This window comes from Canis lupus, chromosome 11 (assembly GCF_003254725.2).
Source record: "Canis lupus dingo isolate Sandy chromosome 11, ASM325472v2, whole genome shotgun sequence".
In the NCBI taxonomy this organism is placed as follows: Eukaryota; Metazoa; Chordata; class Mammalia; order Carnivora; family Canidae; genus Canis; species Canis lupus.
In genome coordinates, this window is record NC_064253.1 from 54,354,723 (window position 1) to 54,375,821 (window position 21,099).

The window sequence follows — 21,099 nt, forward strand, 5'->3', positions numbered from 1 at the left end:
TGCTTCTACTCACTCATGCTCTCTGGATCATTTAAAAGAAAATTTTTAAAGATTTTATTTATTTATTCATGAGAGACACAGAGACAGAGGCAGAAACATAGACAGAAGGAGAAGCAGGCTCCCTGCAGGGAGCCCGATGCGGGACTTGCTCCCAGGACCCCAGGATCCCGACCTGAGCCAAAGGCAGATGCTCAGCCGCTGAGCCACCCAGGTGCCCCGCAGAAGTTTTAAATTTTTATGTAGCCAAATCTATCTTTTCCTTTCCCTTTGCCGGGATTTATGTCTTATTTATGCAGGACTTCTCCATCCTAAGGCGATAAAAAATATATCCTCCTGTATTTTCTTCTAAAAATTTAGAGGTTTGCTTCTTGTATGCAACTTCTCCCTCCACCTGGAGCCCGTGTTTGTATGTGCTGTGAGATGAGAGTGAACGGTCATTTTTTCACTGGCTATCCCACTGTGACAATACTGTTCTTTGCAAAGTGCATCTTTTCGCCCGCTGGCTCGGCACTCCATCATGATCAGGAATTTCGACACATCCACACGGGTCTGTCTCCTGGTGCCTCTTTTGTTCCATGAGTCCCCTTGTCCTTTCCCGTGCCAGTGTTGCATTGTTTTAAATTGTTCCACTGCATTATTCCAAGCTGGCAGGTTGGCCTTAGTTCCAGAAGGGTGCCAGAAGAATAATGACCCGACTCTCTCTGGAAAGTTTATAAGTTTCTTTCACGTTCAGGCTTCATTTTATCCTCACACGAGCCCACTGAGGTAGAATGACTGTCCACACTTTACAAATGAGGATACAGAGGTTCAGAAGGTGTAAGTCATTCACCCAGTGCTTGCAGGATGGCAAAGGAAGAGCCCAGGTGGGGTGCAGTCAGCGCTTCTCCTGGGGCACAGCTCCTCCTGGACGCCCCCCTCCCTGGGGAATGCAGCCTCTCTTGTCCCTGAACCCTGCCGCCCCTTCCTTCTAGAGCATTCTTGTGTGGAGGGAAAGGTCCCCATGTTTCTGTGAGCCATCTCTCTTTTGCACATCACTGTAGGTGTGATCAAACCTACACAATACAAGCCTGTGCCCGATGAAGAGCCTAACTCCACAGACGTAGAGGAAACCCTGGAGCGGATAAAGAACAATGACCCAAAACTTGAGGAGGTTAACCTCAACAATATCCGGGTAAAGTCCTTTTTATTTCACTTCACGTGGGGTGGGTGGAGGAGCCATGTCTGTGTCACCCGGATGCCTGGCGCCCAGGCTTGGCCATATGGCGAGAACAGGGTCCTATTTGGGTTCTGGGTGCTTCTGGGTCAGGAAAGGAGCAAAACCTCCAAAAGGCCTGGGCAGTGTAAACAAACACATCCTATAGCCTTGGTTTCTTTTGGAGGAATGACATCAAGCCCAGGTGTTCACCATGGGCCAGCACAGCTTCAATTCTGGAAACCTGCCTTGTTATTTAAAACACTGTGAGCTTCTCTGAGCTAGAATCATAAGTCAGACACACCTGACTGCAGGGGATCTCAAGGCTGGAAAAAGCCTGTGCCCAGCAGGCATGTGGGGTAACCCAGCCCTGGGAGGGCCCTACCCCTTGAACCATCAGTGCTCTATCATACCTATAGTCAGACTCATTCTGCAGCCCTGGCAGGGAGCTGTGACCCATATGTGTCGGATGTGTCCTGTGTGACCACCAAGGGCAGGGGAGGGTCAGATGAACAAGCAGTCCTACCCTGGACAGGCTGCAGGAGGAATTCAGAAGCAGGACCAGCTGCCTGCCCACCTGCTCAGCTCAGAGGCCAGCAGGATTAGTTCTGGGAGGGTGCGGGGTAAGACAAGAAGGGGGCCCCCCACTCCCCAGCTCCTCTTTCCTTTCTTCTCCACTTTCTTTTAAGTGGCTGCCAGCCCCATGGCACAATCTGATTGGAAACCCGCGCCTGCAGTGTTCTCCTCCACCTGGCCTCCCCAGGCTCTGCTCCCACAGGGAGCTAACATGATGCTCTGAAATGAGAGATCCGTGAAAACACAGCCAGGTTTTCTCTCGGGTGCCTCCATTGTCTGCCGTGTGCCCAGTGGGAGGCCCTGGCACAGTTCAGAACTGTGCACCCTGGCAGTGAACACTGGCTCGGAGCGGTCCAGGGCCGTGGAACCTGGCCGTGGCTGTGCGCCTTCACTGTGGGGCCACAGGCTCGTCCCTCTCCAGGCCTCTGCACATAAGAAAGTTGGACTAGTTCACTGGTTTTCACCTGGGAAGGTTAAGAAATCTATGCCAACACCCTCTCCCCTGAGATTTTGATTTCATTGGTCTGGTTCAGACCCACGCCTCAGCATTTGATAAAAGTTCCCTGGGAGTCTCTGATGTGCAGCACATCTGAGCCCCGCTGGGACAGATGTCTCCCAGAGATCATCCCGTGCAGTGCCCAGGCCCCCACCTTGGTTTTCCAGAAACAGGCCCAGAGAGAGGCAGAGACTTCCCTCAGAGTCACAGAGTGAGTCAGAAACGTTGTCCAGGCAGAGGCTGAGACCCTGCCCACTCCCACACCCCAGTCATGAGCTCTTGGCACGACATTCCTCTGCATCCTCTGCCTTGATTTTTCTTTTTCTGGTCTCTACCTGCACAGATAGTTGTGGGTCCTACCTGAAATTTTCAGGGAGGATTGTCTCAATCTGTTTACCAGAAAGTTCTCTCCAGGTATCAACCATATAGGGCAAAGCCAGGACGCTTTGCCCATTCAGCTATTTGGTCAGAGACCTGCTAGGAACTAGGCCACATGTGTGAGAGTATTATTGCCCCATCTGTCTGCCCAGCCTGACCCTGGTCGGGGCTGCTTGTCACCGCCTGTCTTTCTCTCTGCAGAACATCCCCATACCCACTCTCAAGGCATATGCAGAAGCCCTGAAAGAGAACTCATATGTGAAGAAGTTCAGCATTGTGGGAACACGGAGCAATGATCCTGTGGCGTATGTATGTACCTTTCAGTTCTGCCGCATTGAGAGTGGGGGGCATAGAAACAGAAGGATTGGGCAGCCCTGATGGCCCAGCGGTTTGGCGCCGCCTTCAGCCCGGGGTATGATCCTGGAGACCTGGGATCGAGTCCCACGTCGGGCTCCCTGCATAGAGCCTGCTTCTCCCTCTGCCTGTGTCTCTGCCCCCCCCCCCCAGCTCTCTCTCTCTCTCGGTGTCTGTCATGAATAAATAAATAAAATCTTAAAAAAAAAAAACAGAAGGATTGATGCTGTGGCCTCAGGACTGGCCGATCCCCACTGAGGAAGAGCCCTGTGTGATGTGAAAAGCAGTGGGCCAGGAGCCAGAAGAGGATGTGAACACAATGGCCATTATCCAGGCAGCATCTGTACATTAGCCTAGTCGATATCCACAATCAGCCCTGATCTCAGAGGTGCAGGTCTCCCCACTTCGCAGATGCAGGGAGTTCAGACGCTTTGCTTTATCCAAAGTTGCACAGCAAGTGAGAGATGGAGCTAAGATTTTTTAAAGACTTATTTATTCATGAGAGACACACAGAGAGAGGCAGAGACATAGGCAGAGGGAGAAGTGGGCTCCCTGCGGGGAATCCGATGCGGGACTCGATCCCAGGACCCCAGGATCACAGCCTGAGCTAAAGGCAGATGCTCAGCCACTGAGCCACCCAGGTGCCCCTGGAGCTAAGATTTAACTGCAAGTCCTGTTGACTTTAAGCAGATCTGTCTCCACTTGACATATCACATTTGGACAAGACCTGCCCCTCCTTGGGCTTCAGTTTCTCTGTATCTAAAATCATCATCTTAATCAGCGGGTCCTGATGATCAATTTTACTTATTTTTCACCCAAGTCTTAAAGATATAGCTGATCAAATTGTACTTCTTATAAAGTAGCTACCCATTCTTTTTTCTAAATATTCAAACATATTTATTGAGAGTCTGTGTCCAACACTGAATTAGGCTCTGAGAATACAGCAGTGACTGACCATCATAGCTCCCACTTTCATGATCATAATGGTCTACCTGGCCATGCAGACGTCTAAAGGCTGACAGTATAGTGTGATTATTACAACACTAATAGTGGGTTAAAAGTGTGAGAATTAGCTTACCAAAGATGGTAATTCATCATTTAGTAGCAATCATTTTTTTAAGATATACAAAATAACTTGCAGAAATTTTGACTGGGGTTGCATTGAACTTGTAGATGAAGTGGGAAAGAACTGGTATCTTGACATATTGAGTCTTCTTGTCCATGACTATGGAATATCAATTTATTTAGTTCTTTGATTTTTATACACGAGAGTTTTGTAGTTCTCCTCATATAACTTCTAACGTGTCTTGTTAGCTTTATACCTGAGTATTTCACTTTTGAAGGTACTAATATAAATGGTATTATGTTTTTAATTTACTATTCCTCTTGTTCTTTGCTGGAATATAGGAATGTGATTAATTTTTGCATATCAACCTTGTATCCTGCAACCTTGCTATAATCATTTGTTAGTTTCAAGAGGGTTTTTTTTTTTTTGTCAATTCTTTCAGATTTTCTACAGAGACAATAATATCAGCTGCAAACAAAGAGAGTTTTATTTCTTCCTTCCCAATAGATATACATTTTATTTTCTTTTCCTGCCTTATTGCATTAGCTAGAACTTCTATTCTGGTGTTGAAAAGGAGTGGTGAGTGGGTTCATCTTTGCCTTGTACCTAATCTTAGTAATAACATTTCAAGCTTCTTACCATTAAGCATGATGTTAACTGTAGGTTTTTTGAAGATATTCTTTACCGAGTTGAAGAAGTTCCATTTATTTCTAATTTACTGTGAGTTTTTATTATGAACGGGTGTTGGATTTTGTCAAATGCTTTTTCTATATCTATTGATATGACCATGTGACTTTTCTTTTTTAGCCTGTTGACATGATGGGTTCCTTAATTGATTTTCAAATGTTGAACCAGCTTTACATACCTGGGATAAATCCTACTTTTCATGATATATAACCTTTTTATACATTGTTGGATTCAATTTTCTATGTTTTTGAGAATTTTTGCATCCATGTTCATGAGAGATAGTGGTCTGTAGTTTTCCTGTAATGTCTTTGTTTGGTTTTGTTATTAGGATAATGCTGACCCCATAGAATGAGTTAGGAAGTAGTCTCTCTGCTTCCATTCTCTGAAAGAGATTGTGGAGAATTGGTATCATTTCTTCTTTTATATTTGGTACAATTCACCATGTGGGCCTGGTGCTTTCTATTTTGGAAGGTTATTAATTATTGATTCTATTTCTTTAATAAATAAAGGTCTATTCAAATTGTTTATTCTTATGTGAGCTTTGGCAAATGATGTCTTTCAAAGAATTGACCCATTTCATTCAGGTTATCATATTTTGTGGGCATTAAGAGTTGTTCATAGGACCCCTTTATTATCCTTTCAATTTCCATGGGATCTGTAGTAATGGGCCTCTTTCATTTCTGATATTAGTAATTTATGTTCTCTCTCTCTCTCTTCTTAGACTGGCTTGAGGCTTATCAATCTTATTGATCTTTTCAAAGAATCAGCTTTTCACTTCATTGATTCTCTCTATTGATTTTCCGTTTTCAGCCTCATTGATTTCTGTTCTAATTCTTATTTATGTTCTTCTGCTTACTTTGGATTTAATTTGCTCTTCTTTTTCTAGTTTTCTAAAATGGAAACTTAGATTATTGAATTTAGATTTTTCTTCTTTTTTGATATATGCATTAAATATGAGGTATTTCCCTCTAAGCACTACTTTTACTACATCCAACAAATCTAAAGAAGTTTTCATTTTTATTTAGTTCAAAAACTTTATCTTAAAGTTTCTTTTTTGTCCTATGTGTTACTTCGAAATATATTGTTTATTCACCACATATTTGGGGATTTTCAAAGTTATCTTTCTGTTACCGATTTCTAGTTCAATTCCACTCAGTTCTGAGAGCAGATGTATGATTTCTGTTCTTTTAAATGTTAAAATGTGTATCATGGCCCAGAATGTGATATATCTGGTGAATGTTCCATGTGAACATAAAAAGAATGTGTATTCTGCTGCTGTAGGATAAAGTAGCCTATAAATGTCACTTCTATCCAGTTGATTGATGGTGTTGTTGAGTTCAATTATGTCCTTACTGATTTTCAGCCTTCTGGATCTTTCCATTTCTGATAGAGGACTATTGAAACCTCCAACTCTAGCAGCGATTCATCTTTCTCCTTGCAGTTCTATCAGCTTTTGCCTCTTATAGCTTGACACTCTGGTGTTAGGCACATATACATTAAGAATTGTTACGTCTTTTTGGAGAATTGACCCCTTTATCATTCTGTAATGCCCTTCTTTATCCCTGAAAACTCTCTTGACTTTGAAGTCTATTTAGTCACAATCAATTCTTTTTAAAAGCAAATTAATTTTTAGTTGAAGTATAATTAATGTTATAATAGTTTCAGGTGTTCAGTATGATGATTCAATATTTCTATACTTTTCTCAGTGCTCATCAAGATAAGTGTGCTCTTAATCCTCCTTATCCACTTCATCCATCGCACCCACCTGCCTCCCCTCTGGCAACCACCTGTTTGTTCTCTGTAGTAGGAGTCTTTTTTTTTTTTGTTTGGTCTCTTTCTTTGATTGTTCATTTATTTCTTCAATTCCACATATGAATGAAAAGCTCTGTAAATGCCCCTGCTCCCTACCCCAGCTCTTCTCCCTGCACCCTCATTCCTCTCATAATCCAGAAAAGAGTTGACACCTGGCATGACAGGGCCTCCAGGACCTGCTCAGCCACAGTAGGTCCACTTGCATTGGCCTGGTGCACTTGCCCAGCAGTTATTAAATATTTTTATTATCAGACCCAGACAGGCCTTTTCTGGAGAGCGAGAGAGATGCTGTGGAAAGAACACAGCCTAGGGCCCTTTTCTCAGGAGTGTCCAATCTCCTCAGGGTCACAGAGAAAGCTGACATGCCCTCCTGGGGGCACATGGAAGCAGGAGAAGGAGGAAAGGATGATTTCAACAAGGAAGACTTTCTGGGAGCTGAACTTGTGTAGGGTTTCAGCCAGCAGGGATGATAGGAAGGGTGTTCCTGGCTCAGAGAGTCATTTCAGACAACCAGGGCCCACTGATGGTACATCCTGGTTTATCAGCTGCTGGTGTCCCCTTTCCTCCATGACACATCGTTTCCACCAACTGCTAATTACCTCATTTCCTTCAGAGGCTCTGATTGTCATCTACACCCCCTGGCTGAATTCCTCCAAAACGTGCTGGGGGCCACCTGAGCTCCTCTCCTCCCATTTGCCCTGGTCACTTGCCCAGTGGGGTGGTTTCCCAGGCGTCCTTCTTTGCTCTCTGCTGCTCAGAGGAGAACAATGACTCCATGGAGTTCCAACAGGGAAAGAGAAGCGACAAGTGGAGGGCACATAGGGAGGTAGGGACTCCACTCATCCCTCAGTGAACACTGACTGATGTCCTACTGTGTGCTGAGCATGTGGGCACCGTGGGATGAATAAGGTGCCTTTTTCATCCTACTGAGAGTATATAGTCTGATGGCAGAGACAACACCAGTATGAAAACAACTCTGAACAGAGGAATACAAGTTCCATGAGGGAGGCTATGGATAAATTCTATGAAGTACAAGAGGGCAAGCCATAACTCGCTGGGGCCATCCATATAAAGGCTCCTGGAGAGGAATTGAGAATGGCCTTGAAGGACAGGCAGGGTTTGGACAAGTGAAGTAGAAAGGAAAGGGCACCCCAGGTGGCAGGGACAGGATGAGCAAAGGCAAAGCAGTGGGAGAGCACCAGGCATGCACAGGGAAGCTAAGATCAGCCCCACTGTAAGGGAGCAGTGAGCCTTGAGGCTGAGCAAGGGAGGAGAAGCAGGTAGTAGAGGCTGCTGCAGACTAAGGAGTGTGGAATTCTCAAGTGAGGGGTTCAGGAGCCATGGCGTGTCAAAGGGGAGCAGAGACATGGGAGTCGTGCTTCGTGAAGGAGGTTGTAGAGATCATCTCGCCTGGTCCCTGGCTTGAGAAGCACGAGTGTGCAAGGGACTCTCACTCCCAGTAAGGCCCTATCAGTATTTTAGGTTCTACTCCAGAGAGACTCCAGCCTTGCTCAGGATGACTCATGGGTACCTTTGCTTTGCTCCTGCGTTTCAAGGCCCTTGCGGAGATGCTCAAGGTAAACAAGGTGTTGAAGACGCTGAACGTGGAATCCAACTTCATTTCCGGGGCTGGGATCCTGCGCCTGGTGGAGGCTCTCCCCTACAACACTTCTCTAGTGGAACTGAAAATCGATAACCAGGTAAGATGGACAAAGGTCTCTTTGTGTCCCTCACTACATGATGCTCACGGTGCTGCACTTGCCCTTGTACTGACAGATGGGTAGATGCTGCTGGATGGCGCAGATCCAAGGCCCAGCTTACAGGCACCCCAAAGGTCGCTGGTTCACACCTTCCACCATGCTCATCTTCCTTCTGCACCATGCCCATCAAGTGCCCTGCCAGCTTCTGCTTGCATACTCCTAGTGATGGGAGCTCACTGCTTAGCAAGATCACCCCTACAGTCCTTAGTGAGAACATCCCTCCCACGTCCAGGAGAAATCAGCTTCCTGCAAGCATGTTTATTGGCCTTAATTCTGTTCTCTGCTGCACATGGGACACATCTGGGGCACAGTTCTTATAAACCACTGGAGTCTTCCCCACCAGGCTGAATATCCCTGTTTTCTTCAAACACCCCCACTCCCACCCTACTCAGTGGGCTTTTGAGTCTCCTTACCATCGAGTTTATTCTCTGGGCCAATACTAGTTTGGCCTTTACGTTTATGGGATTACAATTTCTCTGTAACTTCCATGGTTCAGTCATTTAGTATCAGGGCAACTCTTTCACTTCTGACTTTCTAAGATGATGCCGGTTACGATGTCTTACATGTTGCATGTGTTAAAGGTCCAATTGTGGGCTGGGCTCGGTGTGATGTATCTTACACACATCATCTCTGACCTTCCCCAAAACCCTGCAGGATGTGGGTCTTATCTGACCCAGTCTACAGAGGAGAAGGAGCCCCGACAGGCTAAGACAAGCAACTTTCCCAGTGTCAACCACTTAGCACTTTGGGAAGCAGGATTCAAATCCAGGTCTCTGTGACTCCAAAACCCACACTTTCCATGACGCCACATTGCTTTTGATGTTAAAATACTTTATTCTTTATGTCCTCTGGATAGGGAACTTTTATTTTCCTACCTGGAAATGTTTGTTGAATGGTCATATAAATGAGTGCATGGGGAAAAAAAGATGAGAAACAAATTTAACGAAATTGTAAATGGCAGTTGTTCTGGAACTAGACTGATCGTAGGCATCTCTCCTCAACTCCACTTCAGTGATGGCACAGTGGTACCTTGAAGTCATTCCTGGTGGGAACATTTACACTATGGAAATTGACAAACACTACAAATTCATTTTTTTTTTTTTCTGAGAGCCTCCATATTGCTACTTTCTTCCAACGACCTACCTTAGGGCCTCTAACCTTCTCCCCAGAGGGAATTAAGTGATCCTCCCCATGTTCTCCTAGCACTTCAGCTTTCCATGAACTTCTCAGATGCTGGTGCTGGTGCTGTATTTGGGCCATCTCTTTATTTCAGTGCCCAGCTCAGAACTTGGCCTCTCAGTGGTGCATGGTAAGCGGGGCTACCCTGGGTGGTTGTGAATGTTGTTCACTGCACAAGGGGCAAGATGGCAAAATCCAACCCACACTCTACTATCCAAGAGATAGTAGACAGCTTGTTTACCCAGAGAAGATACTTTTTTCTAATTCATATAAAGGGGCCCCACAAGTCTGCAGCAGCCTTGTCATGTGAATTTGCTGCACTGGACTCCTGCATCTCTCTCATGCCAGTGGCCTGCTGCTGCATCACCCATCTCCAGCCCCTCCCCACTATCACTCTTTCTGTGGCTGCTGATCCTGCTTTATTGCAGGCAGGAGGGGCAGGTCAGCTGGAAAGAAGGCATGCAGCAGGCTTAGCAGCAGCCCTGGGCCAAGGCCTGGGATTGGCTATTCATGTGACTCCAAGCCTGGACTGGGCAGGGAGTCAGGGTCTACCCAGCGTCAGCTGAAACCTGACTCCTGGGGCAGAATGTTGGCCAAAAGTGACCCAGAGCACCGGCCTCAGGTCATTGTGATGACAGCTGGCAGAGACCGAGCTGCTTACCTTCCCTCTCACTGCTGTCCGAGCTTGCTGCGCCCAGAGACACTGCCAGGTCTGACCGGCACCCTCACTCTCACTGAACACCCTGGCGTGAGAATTCACTTCCCTGAGCCTCAGTTCCCTCACTTTCAAAATGGGGATAGTAAGAACCTCTACTTCTAAGGAGATGAGAGATGTAAACTATGAGGTTGTGAACTTTTATAATTACTCTGAAGGTGACCTAGAGAGTTCACAGTATCCTAAGAGTTAATTTACTGAGGAGGTACCATGTATCCATTATCTCCTTTAATGCTCTCAAAGACTCTTTGTGAGTGGGTATTACAACCCACCTCTGTGTTGCTAATGAGGACACTCAGGCCTGGGCAGGCTCTGTAACCTGCCCATGGTCACACAGTGAGTAAGTGACAGAGGCAAGATTGGAACCCAGGTTGATGTGACTCCACAGTCCATGAACTGTGCCTCTCTGGGCTCTTGACTCCTACTGAAGGTTTGAGTGGGCTTTACTTGGCTTCTTTGCTGGTCCCTTTCACTTGGTGTGAAGCTGGAGCACAAGTCACCTCCCCCCACCATCCTGGGAGCCTCTTTTTTTTTTTGGTTTATCTCATCCTTTGATGAGTGCTGACTGAACCCCAGCACTATGATAGGCTTTGTGAGAAAGAGGCTCTGGCTCTGCCCTCCAGCAGTCCCACGCTAGAAGGGAAGGCAGCCAGGTACAGGAATGATCACTGATCCATCCAGGTGCTTCAGCAAGCCACAGATGGTGGGCCTTTGGGGAAGCAATCTCAGTCAGCAGCAGGCATCATGAAGGGCTTCTTGGAGGTGGTGGAGTTTGAAAACTCCTAGGATGGAGAGTATCTCAGAGAGTGAAGTGGAGGCTGTGGCATCTCAAGTGCAATGAACCATATGAACAAAAAAGAAGGAGAGGGGAAAGCTATGAAGCCCATCCCCTGGAAGAAGCCAGAAAGGGAACTGGGAATCTGAAGGCTCTGAATGGGTAGGTGGAGTGAAAGTGGGCTGTGGGCTGTTCTGGGAAGATGATTCCCAGCTGGATAGGAGAGGATTGAAGGCAGGGTCCAGGGCCTAGGAGACCAGCAGGGGACTGTGACCACCCAGATGGGGGGGACCCATGGGGCAGCGCTCCCACAGGCCTAGAGTCTAGGGAAAGCTACCAGGGCCTCTCACAGTGCATCTCTCCTTTGGTGCCCCAGCTCTGGACTCAGGGGTGGGCCAAAGAGGAGGTGATGAGTGGCATTTGATTTATTCCTCATTCCTGGTTAGTCACCAAGGTCCTCAGAGGCTGCTGCTTTCCCCTCAGCCCTTGGGACTGTAACCTGCATTAGGGAGCCTCTGTCCTCCTTCTTCCTTATACGGCCAACAAAGGAGAAAGGGACTTGAGGAGTTCTATGGGGTGACAGGAGCCTGGCTGGCCAGCTGAAGACCCAAGTCCGAGAACCAGGATCCTGGGGCTGTTTGTTTACCCAGTCATCTCTCTTTATCTCCAGGCCATGGCCTGCTCTGCCTCAAGTGGCCCTGAGCCAGCAGGGAGGTGGGGGGGGGGGAGGGGGGAAAGAGGCCAGGACCCAGAGCCGAGGGCTTCAAGAAAATGTCTAGTCCTGCCCTCCTTTTGCAGGTGGGAAAACTGAGGATCAAAGAAGGGATGGGACCTGCTGAGGTCACGGATCAAGTTAGGGCCAGCGCTGGGCCAGAACTGAGGTGTCCCGCCTTCCAGACAGGCTGCATTTGTGGGTGGACAGGAGAGGCCCTCAGCCTCCAGGGGCGGGCACTGCATTCGCAGAGCCTGCCAGCCCTCTCCATCCCCAATTGGCCAAATCCAAGTGGTGATCTCTGGCCCTCTGGATTGGCCCTCCTCACTCCCACCAAAGCCACCCCCAGCAGGGCCCCTTCCAGAACCTCAGAGCACAGGGTACCCCCTGCCCTTCAGTGCAGACAGGCCTGAAAACAGGACCCCCACCCAGATGAAGTCACATGCCGTGTCTAGGGCATATCAGCCGGATTTCTCACATTTCACTCCAATATTTGACAGTGAGGATATGCTTTGTATTTTGAAAAGAAGCTAAAGGAAGCGGATTGCATTTCCTTGTTTACCCAGATTGGATTATTTTTCTAGTGCAAGTCAGTTTAGAGAGAAAACAAAAGCCACGCTGGAATAGGATCCTGAAGGTTTTCACACAGGATGACCCCCTTAATTTTAGATTCATGGCAGCTGGTTAAAATTTTTTTTAAATGAGGCTGAGTATAGCTTTTGGTTTTGCAAAAAAAAAAAAGGGAAACCAAAACAAGCAAAACTTCACCACCAAACATGTTCCCTGCTTTTTGTTCCTTATATATTCAATAGCTTCTAAGCAGCGGTTCTTGGCTTGTGCATAATTTTTGTGTCTGTCTCTGTCTGCATTGAAGTAATTCTGCCCAGAAACATCCAGGATCCAAGAGAGGACAGGCCTGCCTCACTGTCCGTTCCTTGAAATGCCAAGTACAGTCTTTCAGTGACCTCACTTCTCAGGGAAAAATGAGATAGAGTCCGTGGAAATTAGAGAACAACAATATGATGTCAAGAAAATCCTTTTCTTACTCAGCATGAATCAGAATAAAGATTGGTGGGGTGCCTGGGTGGCTCAGTGGTTGAATGTTGCCTTCACTCCGGTTGTGTTCTCAGGGTCCTGGGATCGAGTCCCGCATTGGGCTCCCCACAGGGAGCCTGCTTCTCTTTCTGCCTATGTCTCTGCTTCTCTCTGTGTCTCTCATGAATAAATAAACAAAACCTTAAAAAAAAAAAAAAGACTAAAGATTGGTAACAACAACCATCTTGGATCCATGTCCAATCCCCAGTGAAAGCCGCACTCTGTTCTGAAAAGCCAAAAGCTTTCCAGACAGGAGACAGGCTGACCCAGGGATAACCTGTCTCCAAATCTCTGACACTTGAAGTCATACGAGGATTGAGTCCAAGCTAAGCCTCCGCTTTGTTGTAATCTTGCTGTGTAATGGTGGGGAGGGGCCACTTAATGTACCCATGCCTCAGTCTCCTCACCTCTAAAATGGGAAGGATTCACATACTGGTGCAACGGGGTTGTTAGAGGCTTTAATATGTTGATCCTTAAGGAGTACCTGGCATGTGTCTTCTCTCAATAAGGAGGAGGCGATACTGCTGTTGGTTTATTGTTGTTGTTGTTGCTTGAGGTTTTTTTTTTTTTTTTTTTTTTTTTTTTTTTTTTTTTTTTTTTTAGAGAGGGGGTGGAGAGGGGCAGAGGGAGATGCGGGGAGAGAATCCTAAGCAGGTTGCACACCCGGTGCAGAGCCTGACGTAGGGCTCAATCTCACAACCCTGAGATCATGACCTGAGCCAAAATCAAGAGTCAAATGCTTAATCAACTGAGCCACCCAGATGCCCTGATATTCCTACTGTTAATTAGACCAGTCGGTGGAGGGGGAGGGGGGCACTGACCTCTGTGAGATTCTAGCTGGTGCAGGAAACAACTTTTATCTCCTTCCTCTCATCCCTGTTCCCTTTCCTACTTATGTTTATTTCTTATTAAAGTGTAACTTCCATAGAGTAACAAACACATCGTAAGTGGACAGATTAATGGATTTATATTATATATTTATATATGGACTTATGTGGTATATTATTATATAATAATGTAGTATATTACATATATATGCACACGTACACACCTGGGTAAACACCAAGATTAAGATATAGGACATTTCCAGCGTCCCATATCCCTCCTCCCAATTAATACCTTCCAAAAGCAATCATGTCTTGATTTCTATCACCATAGATGAGTTTTGTCTGCTCTTATGTATGTGCTGTTTTGTGTCTGGCTTTTTTTGTTCAGCATCGTCTGTTAGTATATCAGTTATCTATAGCTGTGTAACAAATTACCTCCCATAACTTAGCAGCTTAAAATAACAACAAACATGAATAAGCTCACAGTTTCTGAGAGTCAGGAATCCAGGAGCAGTTTGGCCACATGGTTCCAGCCCAAGATTTCTGACAAGACTGCAGTCAAGTACAGCCTGAAGGCCTGACCAGGGCTGGAGAAATCACTTCCAAGGTGGCTTCCTCCATGGCGGCTGGCAGGAAGCCTCAGCTCCTTGCTGTGTAGACCTCTTCAGCAGGCTGCTTGAGTGTCCTCACTATATGGCAGCGAACTTCTCCCAGAGTGAGCAGTCCAGGGCAGAGAAAGAAACAAGCCACAAATGCCTTTTATTAGCCAACCCTGGAAGTTACACAGTCACAGTCTGTTAGAAGTGAGTCAGTAAGCACAACCACCTTCGGAAGGGAGGAGTATCAAAGAATTGGGAGACATACTGTGTAAATAACCAAAATGAGAATCAGCTGTCTTATTTTCCTTTGCTGTATTTTGGCCAGAAAGACCTTTCTAACCAGCAGAGGTACACAAGGATAGAGCGGGTGCCTCAAAGGTGACGTGCTCCCATCCTCAGGGGTGTGGAAGCAGAACAGAACTTAGCAGCTGTGATATGAAGGGAATTTCAAGATCAGCCAGGGTTTGCAACTCTGAACTTGGACTAGATCATTCCCATGGCTCCTATTGTTGTTTTTGTTTTTGTTTTTAAGTGTTCCCAGTTGCCCAACATCTTCTGGACCACAAAGAAAAGGCCATGATTGGCCCCATCAGATGCACAAAGTGAGCTTTCTCATGACCATGGTGCCTCTGGCTGGAATGGGGATCTCAGAGCCACCCACTCAATTCCACCTTGGGCATTGGCTGGTTGTTCATAAGCCAGTGAATCTGGTCGTCTTCTCATCAGGTTGATGATACTTGGCCACAGGAAAGGTGTGAGGAGACAAGAGCCATCATCACTGTTGAGGGGCTTATTAGCATTTGTACCCTCTTGGCGATTTTAACTTAAAATACGCTTGTCTTTCAACCCAGCCATTCCACAGCCCCATGTCCAGCCTTAAGGGTCCCAGCTCCCTCCCCTGCAAAGCCACTGCCACCACTGCTTGTAACAAGGAAAACAGAGCAAGCTAAATATCCATCTGCACCAGGGCATCCCATGAAGCAGTTCAAAGGAATGAGGTGGTTCTCTATGTACTGGGTTAGAAAGATCTCCAGAAATGTTAAATGAAAAAGACAAGTTGTAGAATAGTGAGTATAATATCAATCCATTTAAAGAAAAAATCAAAAATAAAAAATCTGTACATTTTTATTATATACTTCATAGAAAAAAATCCAGGGGAACACACCCCATGAAACTGGTGCCTCCTCTGTAGAAAGTGGGTAGGATTGGGATTAGGGGTGTGAAGGGAAATTCTGATTTTACTCAATCTGCTGGAGTATTATTTGAATTTGTAATAATAAGATTCTATTTATTCACGAGTGAGTGATTCAATTCTCAAGCACATCTGAAGGGAGAGGGATAAGAGTTCCTCCCCAACGCCTTCTCCCTGGCTTGGCTGCCACAGTCGACTGTGGCCAGTCCTGGCATGACCTGCCCTTGGGGGTCAGGGGGCTCCCAATTGCCCCACACCCACTGTCCAGGCGGTCTCCTGATTTTTATATGCCATCCAAGCAAGCCATTCAGGGAGTCACAGAATGTAGGCCCCCAGAGGCCTTAAAGCTTACAGAGCCCAAGCCTTCTCCATTCATAATGACATCCAGGAGACTCTCAAAAGATACTTGCTACCATCTGATCAAACACCTCCAGGACAGGTAGTCCACCACCTTGCCAGGCAGTCCCTTTCAAACTCCATCTGCCTATAGCCCCTCTTCTCAGCCCTACCTCTGCCTTCTGAGCTCTCTCAGAGGCACCCAAGTTAGGCGGGAACTAGGAAAACTCTGGAGCCAACCTCCTGTGTTCAAATACTGGTTCTGTAACTAACTAGCTCTGTGATTTGGGGGGAATGTGTTAATGCCCCTGCTCTTCGTGTACCTTGCCTATAAGCTTCCCAGAAAGCAACCCCAAGGAGAGGCCAGGCTTCCTTCTAAGTGGGATGGGTGGGGAACCTTCTAGGTCCTTCTTGGGCCCTTATATGGCCTCTATACTCTCTCCCAGGCCAAGTGGGCCAGAGCCCAGGGCTGTGCTGAGTCCCCTGAGGACAGGCCCGAGTTCTTCCCGGTTCTTTCAGTAGCCATGACAGATGGGCAATGGAACTTCACCAGTGTCACTCTACCTGCCCAGCCTGGTGTTCCCAGCCCCATTTGAACCCAGGCAGGCTCTGGTGAACTCATAATACCTGGGAGGAGTTCTCCATCAGGAGTCTCAGCTAAGGTCCATGCTCATCTCTTTGGACATAGGGCTAATGTATCCTCTCAGCCCTTCCGTGTTGTTGTGTATCAATGGTGTTCCTATTTTCTCCATTCAATTCAATTCCTCGACCTTGACCTGGAGGTAGTGGGTCCTATATGCTATCTGAGGGCTAGTCTAGGGGGATCACTATTGAATAGAATCTTCTGTGCTGATGGAAATATTCTACATCTGCACTGACCTACCTACACACTTGAAATGTGGCCAGTGCGACTAAGGAACTGAATTTTTAAACTGTATTTAATTTTAATTATTTAAAAATTTGATTAAAAAATGGGCGCAGGATCTAAATAGGTGTTTTTCCAAAGAAGACATACAGGTGGCCAACAGGTACATAAAAGGTTGTTCAACACCACTGATCATCAGGGAAATGCAAATCAAAACTGCAATATTACCTTACACCTGTCAAAATGGCTAAAATAAAAAGGACAAGAAATAACAAGTGTTGGTGAGGATGTGGAGAAAAGGAGACCCTTGTGTGCTGCTGGTGGGAACGTAAATCAGTGCAGCCGCTATGGAAAACAGTATGGAGGTTCCTCAAAAAATTAAAAATAAAACTACCATATGATCTAGCAATCCCACTTCTGAGTATTTATCTAAAGAAAACAAAAACACTATTTCAAAAAGATATCTGCACCCACATGTTCATTGCAACATTATTTACAATAGCCAAGACATGGAAACAAGTTTACACCAATGGATGAATGGATAAGGAAGATGTCTTATATATACACACTATTGAATACTACTCAGTCATAAAAAAGAAAGAAATCTGGCCATGCTCAATGACATGAATAGACCTCGAAGTCGAATAAGTCAGAGAAAGACAGTACTTGTAATCTCACTTACACATGGAACCTAAATAAAAACAAAACAACCAAACTCATAGATACAGAGAACAGATTAGTGGTTGCCAGAGGTGAGAGGTGAGGGGTGGACAAGATGGGTGAAGACCTGGCTGGGACCCCCCAGGACAATACTGGTGAAAGTGAACATTCTTGTCTTGTTCCTGCCCTTAGGGTGAAAGTCTTTAGGCCTTGATATGATGTTAGCTTGCTCTCCATGTCTTTTCAAATCCCTTTAAGTTTATGTTTATTTTTATCTTATTATATAAGGTAACAGGAAACTCAATAAGATACAAAGAAGAAAACAAAAACTCTTCTAAATCCCACCACCACTAGGACATTTCAGGCCTTTTCTAGGCATTAGGCATATATGTGCATATAGAAGATACAGGTCACTTTACTTAAATTTGACCGGTTTGGCTACTGAGCTTTTTTCCTCCCTCTGGTTTCATGGTCATCCTTCTGGGCCTGTGACCAAAGATTTGCATCATCATCTAACAACTGGCATGTTCACTTGTAAAGCTCAACTATCATTTATTTGAGCAACCCTCTCTCGATGAACCTCTAAGTTGCTTCTCTTTCTCCCTAGTATTATAAACAAAACTGATGAATATCCTCATTATATCCTTCCCAACACTATGTATTGTAAGGTTTTCCTTTTCTTTTGTTTTCTTTCAGTCTTTGTCACTAAAGATCTTGGGGGTAGGGAACTAACATGATCAGAGGGAGGTTTTAAAAAATAAACTCTGGGCATTCCCAACTTACTATGTGATCTTAGGCAAATCCATTTCCCTCTCTGGGCCTCTACTTCGTTTGTAAATCAAAGGGATTCCTCTAAGTGACTGGTTACCAAACCTGGCTGTATATTGACATCACCTGGGAGTTTTACAAACCATAGTCACCTGAGTCTTATTTCCAGAGATTCTGATTTAATTAATATAGGGTAGAGCCTAGGGAGTAAGATTTCTAATCTCCTTGAGACTTGTTCATTTGAAGATCCCTCCTGCTCAGAGTTTTCTAGGAAGGCTACTGTGAGGCGGGGGAAAGATCTGTTCTTGGTGTCCAGCAGGCCTGGGTTTGACTCCCAGCTCATTCACTCTGGGCTGTTTGACCTTTCCCCTTCTCCAAACTTTCAATTCCCTGTTCTTGGGGCAGAGGAGGGGGAGTGGGGCATAGTTAAAATCCCCGCCCACCACTCAGAATTTCTGCGCACAGAGAGGATGTAGCTCCTGCACAAATAGGATGAGTGGTGACTACTGTTCTTTTTCTTGATCAAAGAGCCAGCCTCTGGGCAACAAAGTGGAAATGGAGATTGTGAACATGTTGGAAAAGAATGCAACGCTTCTCAAATTCGGCTACCACTTCACCCAGCAGGGGCCCCGGCTGCGGGCGTCCAACGCGATGATGAACAACAATGACCTTGGTGAGTGATCCTGCGCCACCTGCCCACCCGCCTGTCCCCTTCCCACCTGTCCTGGACGGGCCGGAGGGAGTGTGGTATGGAGGGAATATTCCACTGATCCCTTCTCTGAGGGAGTCCTCTCCTTGAGCCAGACTCCTGACTCTCACATTGGTCAGGATTCCTTGTTCTGTGCGCCTGGCCTGCTGCCTCCCCAGGACGGTGCGAGCCGCATCTGCAGGAGCCAATGCTGAGCGCGCTCCAACCCACAGGCTCAGCACAGCTCAAGGCTGGAGCCCCATTGCGCCCAGCTCGCCCTCTTTCTGAGCGAAATCACATGTGGCAGCCAGGGCACAGGCAGTCTTTTCTCTGAGCTCAGAGTCCTCTCCCGACCATTGGGTCTGAGTCTAGTCCCAGCCCCCAAAGCCACTGACCAGCCCAACTGCCCAAAGCCCATGGCCAGCAGCCTTCAACAGGGCCTTCAAGGTAAAAGTTGAAAATGTCGACTTCATAGAAAGTTAAACAGGTTACATGAATTTCATCTCAGTTAAAGGCATAGCTTATATTTTGTCTAGGAAGGAAATGAAAAAAAAGTCATCTTTTTTTTTGAGTATCAGCCGAATAGGTATGCAAGTCAGATGAATGAAAAGGATTGATCAATGACTTACTTACAGGTGCCTATTGTTTTCAAGCTCTGTGCATATTTATGATGTGTATTCCTGCTGGCTGCTAAAAGAATTTGATACAGTGTCCACAAAGGACTATGTCCTCTAAGGCTGTAGGGAAATAGGAGGAAAAAAACAATAAAATGAGTAGGTCTAATATGTTGACATAATTGATCATTATATTTAGCTGTGAGTTTTCTAGAACCAAAGCAAGATGAATCAAGTTACAATACTCTTACTACAGAAGAGAAGGAAACATAATAAGCTTAGAAAGAACGAGAAAAAGGGAAAGAGAAGGAAAGAGAGAGAAAATGAGAAAGGGGAAAGAAAGCTTCTTTCTGGGACTGAATTATGAAATAATTATGTTTTCTAAAGGACAGTGTCTTCAGTGAGCTTTTCATCAAATTCAAGCCCCTTCTACACGTGGGATTTTCGTTTTTTTGTTTCTAACACTCGGTAAAATCCAAAGAGCTTAATACTAAAGCACATTTCAAAGTTCAGGTATGTCACTTTCTAGTGATGAGTGTGAGACTAGGTTATTACCTGGAAGGCCCAGAAGAATGGAGGGGAGTGTGTAGGTGTATAGGCACAAAGCAGGTACTTGCAGAACCTATTCACAGATAACCGCAGAGCTACGCACATGCACGCACTTCAAATTGAGTTAATTGCACAAGCATTTGTCAAAGTCCTGTAGGACACTGTTGAAGATACAGGTTCCAGCTCTTGAGGATATCATAGTCCAGAAGTTATTCATTCATTGCTCACTCTAGGTGCCACTTTTTTCTAGAGTTGCAGGTCTAGAGAAGTCCATGAAATAAAGAAACAAAAATGCACCTACTATCCTGGTTTATCTGAAGTGCCCTTATTTGGAATAAGCACAAACACAAATAATTACAAATCATTACTGTGGTATAACCGAGGTGATGGCTACACTGATCTGTTGAGGAAGGCTGGCCATCCGGCTTCAGAGCCAGCACTTCAAAGCTCTGAGTTCTATTCTGCTGTGCCATAGCCTCACATTTTCCCCTCCCAGTTTAGATTAAGCTTCTTCTGTGCCCCTGACTGCCTATCCCAGTGCTAATCCAGTGGCAAAATGGCTGGAGGCCTTTTCTAGGGTCAGCAGTTCCAGATGATCAGGGGTACCGGAATTAGCTGCAGGCTGGATAGCCTGGCCCTTGAGGACTCTCCCAGTCCTGAGAGTCTATGACTCCAAAACCACGGCCCAGAGCCTATCTCCAGCAGCTTCTGAGGTTATAGCTGGGTCCTAGGGTGCCAGAGCTGGAAGGGCCTTCAGACTCACCCCCACCCAGTTGCCTTTTGGGGAAACTGAAGCCTGGGAGGTACTGGCCTTCTAGGAAGGGGCTCAGCCAAGTCCCACCCATTGTTAGTTGCTGCAGACACTTTCGGAGCAACTTTTGTGTGCCTAGGACTGTGCCTGGGGACGTAAAGGGCAGCAAAGAGGCTAGTTCCTTGACTCCAAAACCTTTACAACCTTTAAGGAGAGAAAAGACTCAAGGGCATGCCGACAAATTCAAGAATGCACCTCCCTCTCTGTGTCTCTCATGAATAAATAAATAAAATCTTAAAAAAAAAAAAAATGCCTGCAAACTGTGCCTAAACAATGTGAAAAGTGACTCGAGAAGAAAGAGTGTGGTTAAGTAAAGCATCCCTGTTGTGGGTGGGCCTTTAGCCAGCTTTGCAGGGAAGAAAAATTGTGGGGAGGTCAGGAGGTGTTCTTGGT

The 21,099-nt window shown here is 46.0% G+C and overlaps 1 protein-coding gene across 1 annotated transcript in view; it reads left to right on the forward strand.

Annotated features, from left to right (window-relative positions):
* Positions 1-21,099, forward strand: part of TMOD1 (tropomodulin 1) — an 81,049-nt gene that overhangs the window by 54,511 nt on the left and 5,439 nt on the right. Inside the window, exons 6-9 of the mRNA XM_025433415.3 lie at positions 1,041-1,171; positions 2,844-2,951; positions 8,118-8,261; positions 18,573-18,717. Of these exons, the coding sequence (XP_025289200.1) occupies positions 1,041-1,171; positions 2,844-2,951; positions 8,118-8,261; positions 18,573-18,717 (528 nt within the window). The remainder of the gene's footprint in view (positions 1-1,040; positions 1,172-2,843; positions 2,952-8,117; positions 8,262-18,572; positions 18,718-21,099) is intronic.